At 43.7% G+C, this 20234-nt stretch overlaps 1 protein-coding gene across 1 annotated transcript; it reads left to right on the top strand.

Moving 5' to 3' along the window:
- The first annotated feature begins 14141 nt into the window (after positions 1-14141).
- Positions 14142-14750, top strand: LOC136479276 (uncharacterized). Its single transcript, XM_066477198.1, has 2 exons — positions 14142-14527; positions 14636-14750. Exons 1-2 carry the CDS (start codon positions 14142-14144, stop codon positions 14748-14750), a joined length of 501 nt encoding a protein of 166 aa, XP_066333295.1.
- Positions 14751-20234: the final 5484 nt, after the last annotated feature.

Here is a 20234-nt window from a genome sequence, read left to right as displayed (position 1 = left end):
CGCACAAACGGAACATGCATTCTAGTTTTGTCGGCCAGTCATACTTGTTGATGGCACTTTCCTGATAGGAAAGTACAGGGGCACCTTGATGATGGCTGCTGCTGTTAATCCTGAGGACCAGATAGTACCCATGGCATTTGCTTTAGTAGAGGGAGAGAACAATGAATCATGGTCATGGTTCATGCAGCTTCTACATGTACAAGTGCTAGGCCCATCTCGGACTATATGTTTGATCTCGGACCGTCACCCCGGGCTTTTTAATGCTACAGCTGAGCATATAGATGGGTTCCCACCTCTAGTGTATAGATGGTGCATGAGACACTTTGCCGCTAATTTCTGGCGGCGTTAGAGGAAGCATGAGGTATGTGACAAGGTAAAGGCTCTATGTTGTGTACGTACAGAGCACCAGTTCAAGGAGACAAAGAGAGAACTAGACAAGATGATAAATAAAGCGGGAAAGGCCTAGTTAGAGGCACAGATGGAATAGAAGGCTCAGTGGGCATTAGCATATGATGAGGGGGGTTTCAGGTATGGCATCATGACCACTAACTCCTCGGAGTCCTTCAACCATGTATTCACGGGAGTTCGATCGTTGTCTGTGTCTAGAATTGTTGAGTTTTCCTTTCATAAGTGCAATGAATATTTTGTCAAGAGGTGGGAACTTGTGTAAGGAATATAGCTGAGAATGGGCGTTTTGGAAAGGCCAGAGTAGAACATTTGAAGGAGGCCAAAGAATTGGCCAAGCAGCATACCGCCGAGCCGTATGGACCCCGCTGCCATATCTTTAGTGTACGGGGCAAGGGTGGCACAAGCTTGGGCGGCGAACGTTACGGTGGATGAAACTACCAAGTTGATCTTGAAAAGGTAGAGTGCAGTTGCAATGTCCCTCAGATCATGCATGCCCGTTGCTCTCATATGATCACAGTCTACAGGGTTCGCGGGTACAACTATGAGGATATGCCATATATGTCACCCTTGTATCTCCGTTCGAACACCATTAGTATTTGGGAGATGAGCTTTGACCCATACCTTGACCTGACAAAGTGGCCACCTTATAATGGTTATGACTACGTGTTGCATTCGGATCTAATGAAGGTAGGTAAGGGTAGGAGGAAGAAGAAGCAACTCAAGGGGAACATGGACGCTATGAGAGGGTATGGCGAAGACATGTACGGAGGGGGAGACTTCAATGAGACCCATGGCAGGAAGCTTTGCTCTGTTTGCAAAGACCCTGGTCACAAGGCTAGTAGGCATAGAAGACAAGGGCAGCATGTGCTTTCATATTATGTTCGTATTGCATACCAAGTATTTCAAATTTTGCAATGGTACATAATGTTAATTTGAATATTGTTAATTAGAATACTCTAACCCTTTGTTTATCAATTTGTAATAGGATGGCCCCTCCCACGCTGCACTAGATGTACCCCCTTCTTGAGGTGGAGTACGACGAAGAGGTTTCCAAGAGGCGTCCAAGGGATCCTTACACTCCTAGGACTTAGTTGGTTATGTCGAACGAATATTGTCGTCCAAAACTTGCAGACTCATGAACCAATAAAAATGTTATGTGGCAACTTGTCAACTTGTGCAGACTCCATTTATTTGCTTCATATTCATTTCAACTTTCGCACGGTCGCGGCAGCACTTGTAGTTGTTTACAGCACCGACAACAGCTCTCGTTCAGTTGGAATTGAGGCTAGTCAGCTTCTGTCTGTGTCCAGGTTCTGCCGCATCATGGGGCTTGGCGCATCAGTGCCACGTCGTGGGCTATGGTACGGTAGAACCTAGACACAAACAAAACCTGGGGTTAGGGTTGGCCCGTCGATTTTGTTCATTTTGGAAATTCTCAACGCATTCGCTATTATTAAAAAAACTTGGAGAGCGACAAACAAATAGGTTGGAGGGTGACAAATGGATGGGATCACTTAAGATCGACCATGGGTAATCCAAGTACATGATACATGGGTACAATACATCAATAGTTCAAATGAAAAACAAGACAACACAATGAAAGTTCTGATACACGTCGCATTTCAAAAACCCTCAGTCAGAAACATACTGAGTAAGCAACTCGTTGTCCGAGTACCAATCCTCTACCACAACTCTGTTGCTGTGGCTAGGGTCACCTGCATTGCCCTAATCTGCCTTTCACCTATAGTAAGCAGCCTTCACTTTATCTACGGCCTTTGTGGCCTGAGTGAAGAATGCGTCGTCATCCTCCTCCGCCTGCAAGCCCGCCTCTGCTAGAGCGATGTGCTCGCTTAGTCTGCTAGTGTCGTCATCAGCCTCCTCTGTCTACAAGCCCACCTCTGCTAGAGCGATGAGCTCGCTGAGTCTACCAGTGTCGTCCTTAGCCTCCTCCGCCTACAAGCCCACCTCTGCTAGAGCAATGAGCTCGCTCAGTCTGGCAGTATCGTCCTCATCCTTGTCCCCCTCATCAGACAACACAATTGGTGATTGAATGGTGCCACCAGCTCACGGTCTGTGCTCATCTGACTTCTTTTCCTCATACCTTGCACGAGAAACCTCTTTGTCATGGTCCTCGATGCATCCAATCCCTTCATGTATAAAATGCAATCAGTTAGCAACGCGATTAAAATGCAATCATGTATAAAATGCAATCAAGCAACGAAAAAGGCTTTCAAGCACTCACTAGCACATAATGCAACAACATGCTCGTTCAAGACCTACATCTGTACTATTGTCTCCTCCCTTGCCTCCTTCCTTGCTCTCTCCTCCACTAACGTCATCCGTCTCTCCAATCCCCATTTGTCAAGCTCAACATCGATCGGGTTACAAATACCGTACTGTCTAGCAAACTCACGCATCTTGTCTTTGTGATGTTTAACAAATAGGTTGATGTAGTCAGGTCCATATCCCCTCTTCCATGCAATTACTTGCTTCCCCTTCAGTTCATCCAAGAACTTAGCTCGACCATCATAATATTCCCACCTGCATTTCCTAGTCCTCTGTTCAAACGGAAAATTATATCATACTAGACACTGCTGCCCGCGCTTCGCTGCGGGTGATGTGCTTGGTATAGGAAAAATCTTAGGAAATATGGCTCATATGTCTAATATGTTTTCTCATCGCATTGGTTTTGGTACATTAAATGGGAAAATATGGGAAGAAAAGGTAACAAGACTTTTTTTATTACAATGTTGTAAACGAACATAGAGGTTGGTTGTCATTACATGGTGCCTATTCTAGGCCAGCAAATCAATGACATGATAGTGGAAAGAAGTATTTGATGCAGTTGGGCTCAAGCAACTAACACACTTAGATTCAAAGCACAACATTGGCTAGGATTACATTATTGGTGGAACAACAAAAACTACAACACAAGTACTTCTCCTAACACAAGGGTTTACAAAAGAGTGAATTAGGATCTACTCCCCTTATGTGAAACTACAACAGATTTCATAAATCTAGAATTACACGAAAGATTACACGGCGTCGAACACTAAACTACACTGGGATTTAAAGTTACATGGTTAAGAATAGCCTAGTACAAACAAAACTTACTCCAGAAGTTGGGATAGACAAGGGCAATGAAGAAACAACAAGATAATGATTATCCAAAACATGACGTATGACCAACAGATCCAAAAACAGGTGTCTGAGAAGTTAAACATCATGAACCCTAAGACCAAACTAACCAATGGTAAACTTGAACTTCTTTGAAAACCAGATCCCTTATTCTCATATTACACCATCACTTTTCTCAGACGAACATAGTTCCACAATGACGACTGAATCTCGTAGCTCTGCTTCGGATTCGAGAGGGATGGGGATGAAAAATAAGAGCAAAGACCAAGTGCATCTTATAGTGGCGAATGGAGATGGGGCGCAGCGCACCGGAAGTGGAGACGGCATGGATAGGATACACTGCCGGTTCATGCTATGGGGATACAGCCGGCCATGGCGCGCTCCCTTCTCAAGCGAGCGGAGGGGGGGGTAAAGGAGAGGAGAGAGGGTTCACTCGACGAGGGAGGCGTGCGGGTGGTCGTGTCCCCAAAAGAAGAAAGAAGGGAGGGGGTCCGGTACGGGGACGAGGGCGAGGATCAAGAGCGGACCGGAGGCCGGGAAAAGGAGAAGCGCACAGTGCACGAGGACGGTGAGTGTGGCACAATGTCGCTGGCCTGTGCAACTACCGACAATGCGTGTTGTACCAGATTCTGATACCTGTAAAAAAAAAGTACTCTCTTAATATCACAGTTTGCTTACACATGCTAAATTGAAGTCTTCAATCACATCTTGCATTAAAAGGGAAAAAGGGTTACATGATGAGGCATTAGCAACTCAGGGACAGTGTGTGATTGGGTTTCTTTGGTCTTCTTTCATGTAGGGTGCATTTCAGATCGATAAGTACATTAAATATGTATTACTTGGTGGCAAAAGGAGCAGCACCATTGATGAAAGAATTGGAATATTGTTTTGCATGCTCAGACACATAACCACGTTCAGGAAGGGCGCTGTAGATGAGCTTTTCTGTGGACTGATGTTTGCCATGGGGAAACAGTACAAAATTTGCTTAGAGTTCAAATTTAATGGTAATCTATGAACAAATGCCAATGGTATTATATATAATATGCTATTATGGCATTTATAATTTATATTATTATCAGTAATGGCAGGGTACACGAGTATGAGAGAAAAACTAAAAGGTCTTTTCTTCTTTCTAGTTGAGCCTCTGTAAGTACCGATGTGCAGTTTAACCAGTAGAGGCAGTCCTTTTGCGGACATCAGTAAATGTATTTTTTATTAATTGCAGTTAACACATCATTCATTTCATAGACTAATTCCCAAATTGCAAAGTTCAGATTATTTCCAAAGATGTAAACTAATAAAAAGTGAGGACAAATAATTTCACCTTTGTCAAGGGCTGAACACAATTGTCCACAATTGCAGCACCAGTACTTGGCATAGCATCCCGTTGCTCCATACATCCAAGAACACCATTAGTTTTTCCATAGTACCTTGTCTGCAGAGTTGATCAATAACAGCAGTACAATCATCCACTAATTCAAGATATATTTGGGTTATAGTATCACTGCGCCTAAGGAAAACACTACATATAGTAATTTCTTGTGCCTTTGGAAGCGGGAGAGCTGGTTGCTGACAGGTGGAGGACTGAATGATGGATGGATTTATCAAATATGTATTGATATCCTATATACGAAGATGAATTTCAGCATAGCATCATTGTGCTGACAACATATCCATGACATAGCAAGTGGGCTTACCTTACAGGTCATCTGAACTCGCTGCTTTGAGATGGATAAGGTAGTTATCTCGTAGGCTATAAGACACTAACTATCGCTATTGCATACAAGGCTGCATTACATACGTCACAGTACACAACAATTTCTGTTAGTATAGCCTAACCAGCGGTATGCGTGGCCAAAAAAAACATTAGCAACAATCTAAAAGGTATTGTGTCTGAAATGGTAGTGGCAAAAACAATGCGTGCTGCTGTTTTTACCGAAAAAATGTTTTATCCAATATTTTTCTTCGCACTCTGCAATTCAGGATGGCCTTAATTTTACTATAGCAATTTTATTCGACGAACACTAAAGTCCATCTTTCCTCTGAAATATGCCATCCCAACTAAAGTGCTTCATACCACAAACATGTTATCATGCCTAATAAATTTATTGTATTAGAACAAACAACCTTCTAAACATTTCCTTTATCAAAATTAAGCTCAGGTCAGGTGACGCCTGCTAGGTGAATTAAGCTCATATAGGATCTATATTTTCAAGACTTTTATCACCTCAATGTTTCGCACCTGAAAATTAAAAAAATGTTCCTTTGTCAAAAAAAAATATAGGATCTATACTTGTATAAAAAAGATTGGCATGAGTCCAGTGCTGTAGCATAATTTCTATGCCACTAAATTACAGAAGTTAGATGAAATGTCCAGGCAGAGACATTGGCACTTGTTAGGATAAGGAAATGTACAAAGAAGGCTTAATAGGCTGCATAAATCACAAGTGGCATTGAATTGTTTGGAAAATAAGGCCAAGGTGTGAGTTGGCTAAAAACAATATGACCAACGAACACTGGGAATTAAAAGTGACCAAAGAAAATCAAATAATACATTGCATATAGATTATTTGGCTCATCTCCCATACGGCCAAGACTCAAGTTTCAACTTTGGAATTGCATTAGGATGTCAACACATAGGAATGACTAGTAGATCATAAAAAAATAACAACAGATAAAAGCATATACTTATCCTTGTGGTTGCTGGGTTATATGCGATCACTAATCAAGGTGCATCCGATTAGCTTGGCAAATAAGGAAAAAAGTTACTATAGGTTTACGTTTGAAACAGGTGACAAAAGAATTTCATGGATAAGAAAGCTGGCATCCTTGCTGCCAAGTTACCCCCACTTTGGATGAACTAAGAAATATCTTGATTATTAATTAATCATTGCACCAGGTATGTAAGTTTTGGTATTCAACATCAGAAGAAGTATTCTTGGTACTTTATTTCCCTGCAAGCATTCAAGAAACGTGAATGTGACAATTTAAATTAAAACACATGACTACATGATGGCTAAGCAAGTGTGAAATTGGGAAATGTAGTGGTCTATAAAGCAAAGAAATGCACTACAAATCTCATCTGTATCACCGAAGCATCCTCTGTATCACAAAGAAATGCTAAAATTGTAATCCTTGAATGAAGGTCAAATATTAACACCAAACAATAATTCGTCAGATGTGAGACAGTATATCACATTCCACTCTTTTATTTCGGGAAACAATCAGATAAATAATTTTTCATCAAGGTATCAATGGAACCTTAGCAACATAAGAGAAATTTACAAAATTAGAGATGCATATAGAAACATAAAGGCATAATTATAGAGTTCATCAGCCAGCTTTTTGGTCATGTAGCAAAAAGTCGCAAAGAAATATAAATAATATGGAAACTAAACCATATAGACCATGTATCATGTATTGAGGTTTATAATCATACAGTAGGAAAATTGTGAATGACATGAAAGGGAACAAATTTGGATATACAAATGGATGTAGAACAAAAACCTATGAATAAATAAAACTGACAGAAATACTTATCGCCATGTGACATGTCTGCATTTAAGGTGTAGGAAATCCAACATCTACAAGGCAATTGATAGGTCACTTTCCATCTGGAAAAACAAATCAGTTAGGATATTAGGAAGCACTTAAATATTTAAATATGCAGAGAAGATAGGCAGTGGATTCAGGTCCAGACGTTCAGCAGGTCGAAGGCATTAAATAGAGATGCTTGTCATATAGCCAAGAATAGACGGTGCCGCAATGAATCCATGAACCATCTCTTCTTTTTAGAGCTAACTATCACAACCATGTAAGAGCTCAGTTTGTTCACAAATTGATAAAGTAGATGTACTGCTTGAAAAACAAAGCAAATAGAACCCGAAGGAAAGTTTGTGGAAATTAATAGTGTGTTCCTAGAGCACTTAGTTACTAAGAGTGTTTTTGTAATCGGTTTGAGCAACCTATATCTGCAAATATGAACAAATAGATGAGAGGACAAAGGATCATTAGTGGTAGACCTGTGCTGACCTTTATCAGTGACGACCATGTGGATCCTCGGCGGCGTTCCTGGCAGGCTGCAGGGCCTCAGGAAAAGCAAACACAGATATGTTAGTCAAAACCTAACCAAATCGAGAAGGCCGCAACAACCCCATCGAGAATTAACCCCAGATCCAGACTGAGAAGAAGGGGACATGAACCTGGACGGCGTCGATCTACTCGAAGACAGCGGCGAGGTAGACCTTGGGGAGTACCAAGCTTGGGCAGAGATGAAGATGAGGGAAGCGCTTGCAGCCGAGGCCGGTCATGACCCAAGCGCCGTTGCCGGACGCCTAGACCCATGGCTCTGACTGCTTTTGAATAAAATCGTGAAGCCGCCTTCATACAGTATATATAATCATCCAGAACAGACATCACGATGCAAATGGGCATGCAGTATGCAATAAAACTGATACAAGAATAGTGGTGAGTAAGCCACAGTTGCCATGGGACAAAACAGCAGAGAGGATCTTATATGTTTGTCTTGGTCAAATGGACAGGTAGAGCAGGCTGCCGATAACAACACAACAGATTTTAATGGACACATTTAAGGCTGAACCTAGACACGAACAGTGTGAACTGAATCATAGATCAAACCTAGTGAAAAGGTTTGAATTACAATGAACCACATGAAGCAAGCATTTAAAGGTGATCCGATCGCTACTTTCCAATAGAAACATTGTTCTATATTTGGACATCACAAAAACGATAATAATATTGTTAGTTGCAAAGTTCTTTTGCCATACAATGAGCATACAGAATGGTACCTATTGATTACTCTTATTGCCCAAGAATGACGCCCAACACTATGTTGTCTCTTCCTTTTCGGCTTTGAGCCAGATACCAACCCCACATTAGTATCTACAATTTGATGAGGCTCAATTAATAGTATGAATGTTCAAGATCTTTGACCTTACATTTTTGTTTCAATATTTTTTTGTCAAGCATACTGATTTATTGAAAGAAAAGCCTATGTTACTACCTGAATTTGATGAGGCTCTTTTTGAAAAAAAAAGTCTAAGATGACAGGCAAATATTTTCATCCACGTAAAGATGGCAGAAATATTACTTTTGTATGGCCAAGGCCTACATCTGTCTGTGTGGCCTCCACACCCAGGGAAAATAGACCCATTCTCTTAGTAACGAAAGTAATAAGTGGACTAAAACACAAGCAGTATATAGCATCCTAGTACAGCTAAAATTTAGAAGACTATTACTTAGGACGTCAGAATGTATACAGAGTTAGATGGATGTGGCAAGGAAAAATTTCGCAAAATAAAACATGTCTCCATGAACAGTTACATTGGTACCATGTTAACCTGCAGTCGAGGCAAGCAAGGTTAGCAGGTGAATGAAGGAGACTAAATCAGATGCAAGATAAACACAGGAAGAAAGCAATTAAAATCAATGTAAAATCAGACAATAGGCTGAGTCTGGTGGATAGGATTGGAAACACGGCTCTCCTAGGGCAGAGTATTCAGACAGCGGGCACAGCCCATGTCTGGTTTTAGAAGACCACTTTGACCAAAAGCAAATGAAACACATAAAGGGTTGGATAAAAGAACCAAAAGTAGTGGATCAAAACCAATGTAAAATCCACCTGAGTTCACATAACGGCAGCGCACATAATTTAATTGTACCAAAAACTCAAAGGAGCAGGGAAAATAGAAGCCTGACAATGTAATCATTGGGAATAGGGCATGTGCTCAGAACCAACAGTATATAATTTGACGTGAGGAAGCAACGGTCACAAACAATGATCACAAGGCTAGAAAGATCAAGAATATAACTATCAGTTCACAGGCAGTAAACACAATCTCAGATTACACAAATCGTGTGTATTAACATCACAGACAATGATCATAAGCAAGTATGAGCGGAATATGATAGGCAATCATCAGAGTATACAAAGGAGGAAATCATCACAGGCAGCATCATCAGAAATTGAGATTTCATAACAAAGAGATAATTGCAGCCGCATAGTCCGTGACTGAATAGGCAATAAATATTATCCCTCATTGGTGTCTCCAAACCACACAAATTAGAACAGATAGGAAGAGATGCATTAAAAATCAGGAACAACCAATTGACCATCGCCTCAATTACCACGGAACAGGTACAAAGAGATGGCAAAAATAGAATAGCCTATGATCATTGCCTCAGTTATGGACACAACAAAGAGATGCAAAACAAAGGAAGAATCATCATAGCTCATGAGCATTGCCTCATTAGTCATGAGAAAGAAGGAAGAGATGTAGACCATGGAAAGATCGCTCATGATCATTGCATCAAACACTACAATAATCATCACTGCAGTAGCCCATTCCCTCAAAGTAAAATGTAACGGTAAGAGAAAAGTATATTCATCATTGCAGGTGACCAAAATGCAGACAATAAACCAGAAACCATCAGGACTGCAGTGTTGAAGGTCACATGCTCAGATCCATGGAACAATAATTGCGTGCTCTCAAGATCCAACCGAACCGAGCAGACCACAACCTACAAAACGCAAAACAATCCTTAGTAGCATGCAAACTAGTAAGACAAGGGGACAAAAATAGATCTAGGCTAAAACTGAGCTTCCCTTGTTCATTTGCCTCCTTTGACCAAGATTCCCCCTCCAAATCTCACATGTAGTGAAAAATTATGGAAGGGAAGGAGGGTTGAATAGAGGTAAAGCGAGGGAGGGGGACGGGAGCCAACATGCGAGCAAACAACACGAGCAAAAAGTGGAGCCGCGTAGACCACCTGCACCAGCCGCCCCCGTGGGGGAGCCGCGGCCACCGGCAGTGCCCGCTTCGCCGCTGGCGCCATGTCGGAGGCACGAACCCCGGGCGCGCTCATGCTAGTGCGCTGCGCACATGCAGCGGGGATCCACCGGCACTCGCGGCCTACCCTGAAAGCGAAGGCGAGCATGAGAGAGATGCGCGCAACGGGGGGAGGGGAGGCGGTTGCGCCCACCGCCAGGGCCTGGCCACGCCGGTGTGTCGGAGGCCGACCGATGCGGCCGCAGATTTGGAGAGAGGGAGAGGGAGAGGAAGAGAGAGAGGTGCCACCGGGCTGCCTACGCCATTGGCTGGCCTGGTCGGCCGGTGCGCTGCCTCCTTGTCCTATTCGCCTAGATGCGCCGCTGCGTGGAGAGAGAGAGAGGCAAAGAGAGAGGAGTTTGAGAGCAGAGAGAGAGGGAGGAAGGAGGCAGAGGGGAAAACTCACCCGCTGCTCACAGATGCACGCACGTAGTAGCAGCAAGCATACAAGCAAGCAAGTGTCAGCAGTGCAGCCGCACACACAAACAGATAGATCATGCATGCATGCAAAGCAAGCAAGGCCCTAGCAGCATGCACGCACGCGTACTCGCATGCGTGCCGGCCACCATGCTAATTAGGCATCGGCCATGCATGCCGAGAATCCACCGTCCCCTGCTACACGCCACCGTCCATTTGCGTGCCGCGTACAATCACCAGGGAAGCCCTACTTCATTGAATGCGTCCACTTGCTTGATCTATCCACTGCTGAATGCATGGAGGAAGGCTGGTTGTGACGCGCTTCATCTAAGTTGTGAAATTTCTATCTAACGCACCAACTAAATAGAACGTACGTGGACACCCTGGGAGGCCGCCTATTCGGCGTGCCTTTATATCTCTAATATGTCATAGCAAAAGAAACAAAATACGATTTTATGTTTACCACAAAAATAACCAACCTCATCATAGTCAACCATATGGCCACAATGATGGCCTATTTCAAGCTCCGAAGGGACTAGACCGTAGTTGGATTTAACACCACATTCATACTTGATTGGAGGTGCTTTGTAAATTAACCTTTTTTCTTCTTTTGCTTTGCCTTTGGCGGTTCTTCCGGCCATTGGTTCTTAGGACCATACAACCACTCCTTGAAATGACACTTCGTCATTGAAAACACCTAAATAAGGTGACATTAGTACATGAACACATATAGCTCAATATTTCAACACATACACTTTGCACTTACTTCATGCTTGTTTGGATACACAAACTTCAACGTATTCTCAGGGTTTATCATAGCTCGATCTCCACAATCGCATAGAGGAGGTTCCTCGAGTCGTCTAACTACGACTAAGTGCTTCTCCTTATCCATCATTGGAGGGGGTTAGGGGGAGGTGGAACCCACCGCTCGAAGTGCTCTCGTGGATGTCGCCCTCTCCACCAATCATCGAAAAGGAGGTACCTGGGGTCAAACTTGTCTGCACCGTCGATCCACTAAAAGAAAAAACACCTCTCATTGGCCTACACAACAAAATTCCAACAAAATATTAGTAACCTAGTAACACAAATGAAAAAAAAACATACGGAAATAATTACTTACTATAAAACGACTGGATGTGTAGAAGGAACGAGCCGCTGTGTCCAGATGTCTCGATTGAAACACGTCGGCCGGACGACCACAGTCATAGTTAGGGACAGGGAGGTTAGGAGGGACGGGAGCATCTTTACTAGACTCGTTGGGGTACAATTCTCTAGGACGACCCCGTTTTCACCACAACTGCTCCCGAAACATGTCTTCCATCTAATAAAATGGTTCAAAGTAAACATCAATCAAAACAACGCAAATTAATGTAAAATATAATCATTTGCATTGCAACTCAAATAATATAACCAATACTTATAGCAACAAAAATATACATGGTAAACATACTTCTAACTAAATAATTAACCTTAACATTGACAAAATCAAACTAATATCTTCCTCCAAACCATAGCCCATAGTTCCCAAACATAATTTTCCTCATAACCTTAACTCCCATTCATAATATTCCAATCTACCATTCAAACGAAAATAAAAAGTGCGTCGTTACCTTGAATGAGGCCGAGGAGGGAGGGAGGCGGCCGGGGAATGGAAGGGAAGGGAGGGAGGGAGGCGGCAACGGAGGGCCGGGCACCGACAGCACTTCGGAGTGGAGGGAGGGCGCGGCGCGGCGGCCAGGAATGTGGACGCGGCTGGCAGACAGAGCGAATGCGCGGCGGGCACGGCAAGCAGGCGGGACTGGGCCACGGGCCTTTTATCCGGCTCTGCCGCGCCACCTATCAGGACGCGTCACTGCCGCACCAAGATCGGTGGCACGGCAGACGCTGTCACGTCAACGATCAGCAGCCTCGGTCGTCGCCATATCATCCTCCCGCCGTGCTATCATGCATGGCGCGGTACAGGCGTTTCGCCGCACCATTGCAATAGGCGCGGCCAAAAGTATTAGTTTTGAAAAAAAACAATGTTAGATTTAAAATTAATTTACAAAAAGTGTTAAAAATAAAAAAAAATATCCCCACCCACCCACACATCCACACCCACACACACATCCCATCCACTCAGCTTGTCCTCAAAGAATCCCACGACACATTGACTTTTCTGCTTCCATGTTTGGGCTGTTGCTACTCATACCATGGACGCGCACAGCTGTGGCACAGTAGACAACGAAATTCTCTTGGCCCTATAGCACCATTTTTTTTTTCCTTGCAAGAATTAAATCACAGTCATTTTAGTGTTTATATACATATATATTGCTTTGCCTTACTTTACTTGTATATATAGCACTAAGGTGCATAAATCTTTATATTTCACTTTTCGAGGGAAAACGTCCCTATGTACTCTCTCCGTACCAAATTATAGTTCAATGAATTTAGCTTTATCTAAGTTAAACTTCTCTAAGTTAATTTGACCAAATCTTTAAGAAAATATATTAACTTCTACAACTCAAATAAATTCACTATAAAAATATATTTCGTCAAGAATTAATGAGGCTAAATTGATATTGTCGATTTTGTAAACTTGATCAAGTTAAAAGAAGTTTGACTTACGACAAAAGTTAGCATGAACGGAACAGGGTGAGTATAGGTAAGATTTATGCATATCGGTCGATTCGGTCCGAATGAAGGTGTACAATAGACACACACGTGCATAACATACGTATGAAGGACAGGGTGAGTTGAAAGTCTCAAGCCCTGGCTCGTGTGGTCGATGCCAATGCCGCGTGGTCATGCACACGCCCATGCGTTCACACCGAGAAATGGATGCCTCACTGCTTCTTTTTATTCTTGCATGCGACTGCAGCATCATATATAACACACGTGCCAATTAAGCTCGATTGGTACACAGCAGTGCATATATAACCAATGCAAGTACACTCTAGTGGCCAAGCGAGAGCTACACTCTCCATGACCAGCGGCGGATCCAAAGGGGGGGCTGGGGGGGGGGGTTCCAGCCCCCCTAATAGCTTGATTTCAAGCTTAATCACTGTAGCAAAAGCTTGATTTCACCATTAAATCTTTATGCAAATCAACATCTCCATTGTTTTAGCCCCCCTTATCCCGCATCGTGCATCCGCCACTGTCCATGACAACACCTAGCTACTCTCTCTCATTCTCATCGCCTACCTTAAAAAAATTTAGCTTTCTCAATTTGTCAGAGAGAGTGACTTTATTGACCCGAAAACTACCAGCACCAGTAGTAGTTACTTACTTCGCACACCTTGGCTGCTTGAGACAAAGGGCAATCACAATAATTGAGTACTTACTGATCGAATGGACAACAAGATCAGCAGCCTTGTCATGCCGCCGCCCTGCGACCATGGCTGGGAGATGATGGAGGCCATGAGGAGGCAGCAGGACCTTGTGATGCAGCTACGAGCGCTCGTCCTCCCGCTGCTCCACGGCGTCATCGATGATACCTTCTCAGCCACCGAGATCGCCGTCCAGCTCTTTGACGACGTGATCGGCTGCAACATAGGAGTGGTGTCTATGCTTGAGGGCTGCCTCATGAGTACCGGATGCGGAGGTGGACCTTCGGGAGATCCAGTCGTCGACGACAAGTCGTTGGTGAGGAAGAATAGCACTCCTAATGGTGAGAAGATGACGGAGGAGCAAGCGCGATTGACGAAGCAGCCTAATAGCGTTGGTCAAAAGAGAAGGTGTGATTTGATGAATATCAGATGCGATCAACTTGTTTTATTACCAGTATGTCCATATAATCCAGCTTTTTGTAACATCTATGCATCAAATTCTACATATGTATCTAGGAGGAACAACGACAAGCGATCAAGGTCCCTTGTTACACATGTTCCACACTATGATGGCCATCTGTGGAGAAAATATGGGCAGAAGAACATCAATGGGAGGAAACATCCTAGGTAAATAATATATCTATCGATCTCTTATAGTATACGTCAATCATCACATTCTTCATCATCCAGAAAACAAGCTGCTTACAGTTATTGCATGAGCAGATTTGACTGTCCTTTAATTTGTGATCAAATTCTTACTATACATACATGATCTCAAGCAAATCTACAAACTATTATAATAGACACTACACATATATGGTAATAATAACCATATCACATGAACTTGTGGTCAATTAATCAGGAGCTACTACAGATGCGCCTACAGAGAACGGAACTGCTTAGCAACATAGACAATTGAGCAACAAGAACCAAATGACGATGATGGTACCGGTAATAGTTCCATGGCCGGCGAGGAAAGTGCAAAGTACACTGTCGTGTACTATGGTGACCACACTTGCAAGGACCATCATACCATCAGCATGGTCCAGCTTCCCCAACTTGTTGGAAGTATGGATCTTCATCAGAGCACAGAAATGCCTCAAACAAGTACAGATGTTCAAGAGTCTGAGGCAGACTTGGACTTGCCAACTTTACTAGAGGTGTTCGATAGTTCTCTCATTGATTGGGAGGCAATATACCACAGCCCCAATGCAGCGACTTCATAGTTCTCTCTGAAGTGCCGACTGATGGTTTGTTAGAGATTTGATACCGACGGATCGACAATGCATCGGCTATCTTCTACTTTTAGCGTCTGTTGTTTGACGCTACTTTGGTGTGTTTGTAGTATAGTGAGGATTGGAATATGTGATATATAAATCTAGTTTATGCACCATGGATTGCAAGATCATGCTAAGCAGAAGGTACAAAGTCTTGTTCGTACACTGGATCCTCAGAATATTTTGTTACCCAATATAGCTTGAATATTTGTACACATGGATAAAATTGGTAGGTTTTGAGCCAGCTTTAGTAAATAGTCATTTTTTGTTTGAGGTGGATTCATTATTAATCAAGGGTCCCTCCCCAAGTTGCCATGCATACATATCAATTTCCTTTGCATTGTAAACGTGAAAATTGTTTTATTATCTTTTATGAATATATATATTTTACACATGATCATCGATAACAGACATAAATCTGCTCTGATGATGGTTCAGAGGACAATTAATGAAAATTTTCAGTATTATAGGTACTCTTGTCGATTCCAAATATATAAGCAGTCCTAGTCTTGCTATCAATCGGTTTCACGCATGCCAAAATTATTATTTGGCTTCATTTATATGGATGTAAAAAAAAGAACTATGTAGTGTTTCCGTGATTAAATTTGCAATATCATGTACTGAAAAAATTGAGAAGTCCTTATATTATGGACGAAGGGAGTATTAGCCAACATATAACTGTACAATGTGCATGCCAAATGAGCAGAACTTCTAATCCCTGCTTTAAAGTGCTTTTTAGATGAGACAACGTGTTTTAAGTTTTATTTTGGTTTTCTAAGTACGGCTGATAGGATTAAGCATGGAAAGGGAGAAATTCAAAAGGAGTGACAATTTATGTTGACAACTATTTTTTGTGATTAATTTATGTTGACTATTAGTATAGTACAAAGGAACAGAATGCCTTGAAATTGTAGAAAAAAATGTAAAAGTTGATAGAGCTTATATTTGGGATCAGAGAGACTGTAAGATCACTATTTGGCCTTGTGATGACAAAAAGCGTAGTGTGGCAATGCAATAAACCATACTTATTATGTGATTGGTTCAAGTGCAACATGTGGATCTTGCATGTCAATAATAATATCGGACCTTAAGCCTCTGAGGTTAATCCCACTCAAATAGATGGGATGGCGCTCATAGAATTACTAATCACGAGTTTCACTTTCTTTTTACTACAGTTATTCATCAGTGGTATGGTGGCATTGATGCCGACAGACTACACTCCCACACTATGTAGAATTTTATATACTCAATTAATGAAAAATACTATAAAGCAATTAACCACTTACAAACAATATTCACATAGGGATAAACCGTCTATCTTCTACTGTACTATGTACATTAAAGGGACATTTACTTGTTTGACAAGGTTAGTGTTGTGATGTCCAACCTTCGATCTAGTGTGTGGAAAATCATGCCCAAAGCAATCCACTTATACACGTCGGTCGGCATGAAGAAACAAATGTTTTTGTATGTTGTGGTACTAAGCTCCGAAACAGAGATCAAAGCGTACACTTATTTTTCTTTAAATACTTTGAAGTTGATCGTACACTCCAAATTAATTAACTAAGAACTAGCTAATGCCCTTGGAAATTCAATCAAAATACTGTATGTGATGCAAACCATTTTTCAATTATAATAGTCGCCGGCAACGTGGACTAGCAATACATCCTATGCCTAAACAATCTCAGTGAATTTACAGGGACCAGTCGATGAGCTTATGAAAGCGACTTATATAACATCACATATATGTATAAGCTGTACATTCATGTGGAAGTGTTGAGTTTATTACCCAACGTCACGACCCATGTTGGAGTGACGCTCTTGTGGTTACATGAGCTTGTTTGCGTCAGTATGCGTGCATGATGATAGTCTAAACTTAGTCTCAATGGGGTGCATGCATAACCGGAATAAATATGTCCAGGCAGAGTTTGATTAGACATGCATGTGCTAATTCGATCTGTTAGACGCTCCTAGTTAATAGTATATATAGGTGGCACTTAGATCATTCCTTTGGCCAGGCATGGTAGTTTTGCTACCTTGTGTTGTGTAGAAGAATAGAATTAGGTGAAACTGGATTATTTGCATTGAGCCTCTCAAATATGGTATATACAGTGTGCATAACTTAGGGGTCCAGCTTGTACACGGGATCGTAATCCCAACTAACTCTATCCTAGTCGTGATACATTATAACATCCCCTCAGTCACAGTTGGAGCATTGCAGATAGTGAGACTGGAGAAGAAGGCAAAGGTGTAAGTCGGCGATCTAACATCCCCCACAATCTGAACTGTCAATGTGTCGCTCATGCTCATGCAAACATAGTAGTTCTTTGTGCCGATGTCGAGATGGCGAAGTAGCTATGGTCAAAGATGTCGAGTTGGAGATAGATGTGGTCCATGTAGCCATGGTTTGGTTGCCGATGTTGAGACGGTCTCACATGAAGCCACAGGTGTAAAAGGGGAGCCATGCATAGTGTTGACAGAGATACCTCAAGGCAGTCATCATAGAAGGAGGCGATGCTGAGGTCGATGTAGTCAGGACTATCGATGACGTAGATGAAAGACGATGATGGAATTGAGGGGTGGGATGGTTACGGAGTGTTAATGCCGAAGTCAATGCAGTCATGCTGCCATGGATGAAGCGTGCGCTAGGGTTGCTAGGCCCAGGAACGCGTCAAGGATGAAGGCACACACCGGTGTTGAAAATATTAGATATACTAGGAGGATGGCCCCAACCATATGTCTAAGGGACCAGTAGAGAGGGCCTCGATGATGGCTGCGGTGCACAGAACAGTGAGGGTAGAAGATGTTGATGGAGCCATTATTGTCAGAGTAGACGAAATATGCGGGGAAGAGACGGCAATGCTAGCGATGAGTGAGGTTGTACTAAACGAATAAGAAGTTGTGTGGGAGCGAGTGCTCCTGTGCGAAGGTGAGCAATCAGTGTGGACACTCCTACCTAAAGGCAAGTAGTCTAGACGCAAGGTATGGCGGTGGCTGTAGCGCTCGATGTCGGTGATGAAGCTCGGGTGTAGACTAGTGCCTTGCTTGAGGCATAGCATGCGGTGGTGCTACAGTCCGAGGAGACAACATAGTAGCAATCCTATTGCTTGGAGTAGATGTATGATACTCAATGAAGAACAATGTCATGGGAGCTGGGTGGATTGTGTATAATCGACTATCAAACTAAGTATGCGTGAGGTGAGACGACAATGAAAGAAGTCATACGAGGCATCTGATCTATGGTGGCAATGATGAAATAGCGTTGAAAACATGCCGACCGGGAACTAGGAAACAATGTATGGAGGTGTCCCATCAGCATGTATGCCTAACTTGGTCGCACAATCAAAGAAGTAGAGGCCAGTATACTCAACACTGATGTTGGAGAAGTACTACGCGCGATGTCAATAGGCAGTGGTGACTCAACCCCGGCCAATGATCACATAAACCAAAAAAGGGATACACATAGTAACAGATCAAAAATTGGGTACAACACCCAATGCCCATATAGCAAACATACCCCCCGCTCACACCCACACCCACCACAACGTGAGGCGGTAGGCTCTCATGTGGATGGGGTAGGCAATGAATGGAGCCGTCTCGATGCTGATTGGATCTAACCACCAACCTAGGAGGCAGAGGAGGAGCAAAGGCTAAATGGGAGTCCTCCTGTGGTGGGTTCCCGGTCCAGATCAGATGGATCCTGATGGTGCAAGAGGTAGTAGTGACATTGCAAAGATGACATGGGTCAATGATAACCTCCTGATGCAGAGCGGTGGGGTGGGGCCTGATCTGCCCGCGCTATGTTGCCAAATGGTGGTAGAGGAAGGCGTTGACTTGGCGGCACTGGAGCACATGGTTGGGACACGGTTTGGCTCAACTACTACCACAACTGGTTGTGATTGGGTCCATCCACCACCAAGGCGTTGTGGGGATGAGGTGTGGTCCATTGATGCGGTGCAACGAGATGAATCACTACTACACAAACTTTAACCGAAGCGGGCATCACGTTCGCCTCGAACTAAAGGTCATCATTAATCGTGATTTACCAAGGCGGGTCACCTGCCTCGGTAAATCAAATAAAAAGAAAAAAAAAGAAAACCCATGGACAAGACCAGCGAGCCCACCCACAGGCCCACCAAGCCCATCCACAGGCCACCGCCGCCATCGCTTGTTGGATCCGTCGTCGGAGCTCATCCTCCACCGTTGAGCTAGATCCGGCCTTCCCGCCGCCGAAGTTGACACATAGGTGGAGAAGGAGCGCCGCCGCCCAGGGAGCTAACGTCGGAGGAGGAGCGCCGCAACGGGGAGGCCGAATCCGGCCTCCATGCCACCGGATCCGGCCTCCCTGCTGCCAGATCTGGCCTCCCCATGGCCGCTGGAGTTGACATAGAGGTGGAGAAGGAGCGTCGCCACCCAGGGAGCTAATGCCAGAGGAGGAGCGCCACCGTGCCTGCATCGCCAGATTCGGGGCTCCTCTTTGCCCGCACCCGCCGGATCCATGATCTGGGATGGGCCTAAGAGAGAGAGTGAGGGAGGGGAGGGGCCCCGTGCTCAGGGAGGGAGGGGTGTCGTGCCAGAGGGGAGGGAGGTGCATCGCCGCCGGTCGCCGTGCTTAGGGAGGGAGGGAGGGAGGAAGGGAGGGAGGGAGGGGAGGGGAGGGAGGAGCCGCTCAGGGAGGGAGGGAGGTGCTGCTCCGGGAGCCCGAAAGAGATAGATGTGAGGTAGAGAGAAACCCTAAGTATCCTATATATACTTGAGTGCCCTATCGGGCCTCGCCTGGGCCTATTTAGGCCTCGGCCTTTTTTACCGAGGTGGGCCATTTAGGAGGTCCGCCTCCA

The sequence above is a fragment of the Miscanthus floridulus genome, chromosome 9, assembly GCF_019320115.1.
Source record: "Miscanthus floridulus cultivar M001 chromosome 9, ASM1932011v1, whole genome shotgun sequence".
Taxonomy (NCBI): domain Eukaryota; kingdom Viridiplantae; phylum Streptophyta; class Magnoliopsida; order Poales; family Poaceae; genus Miscanthus; species Miscanthus floridulus.
Note: the sequence above shows the minus strand (reverse complement) of the source record. Positions and strands in the feature narration are given on the sequence as shown.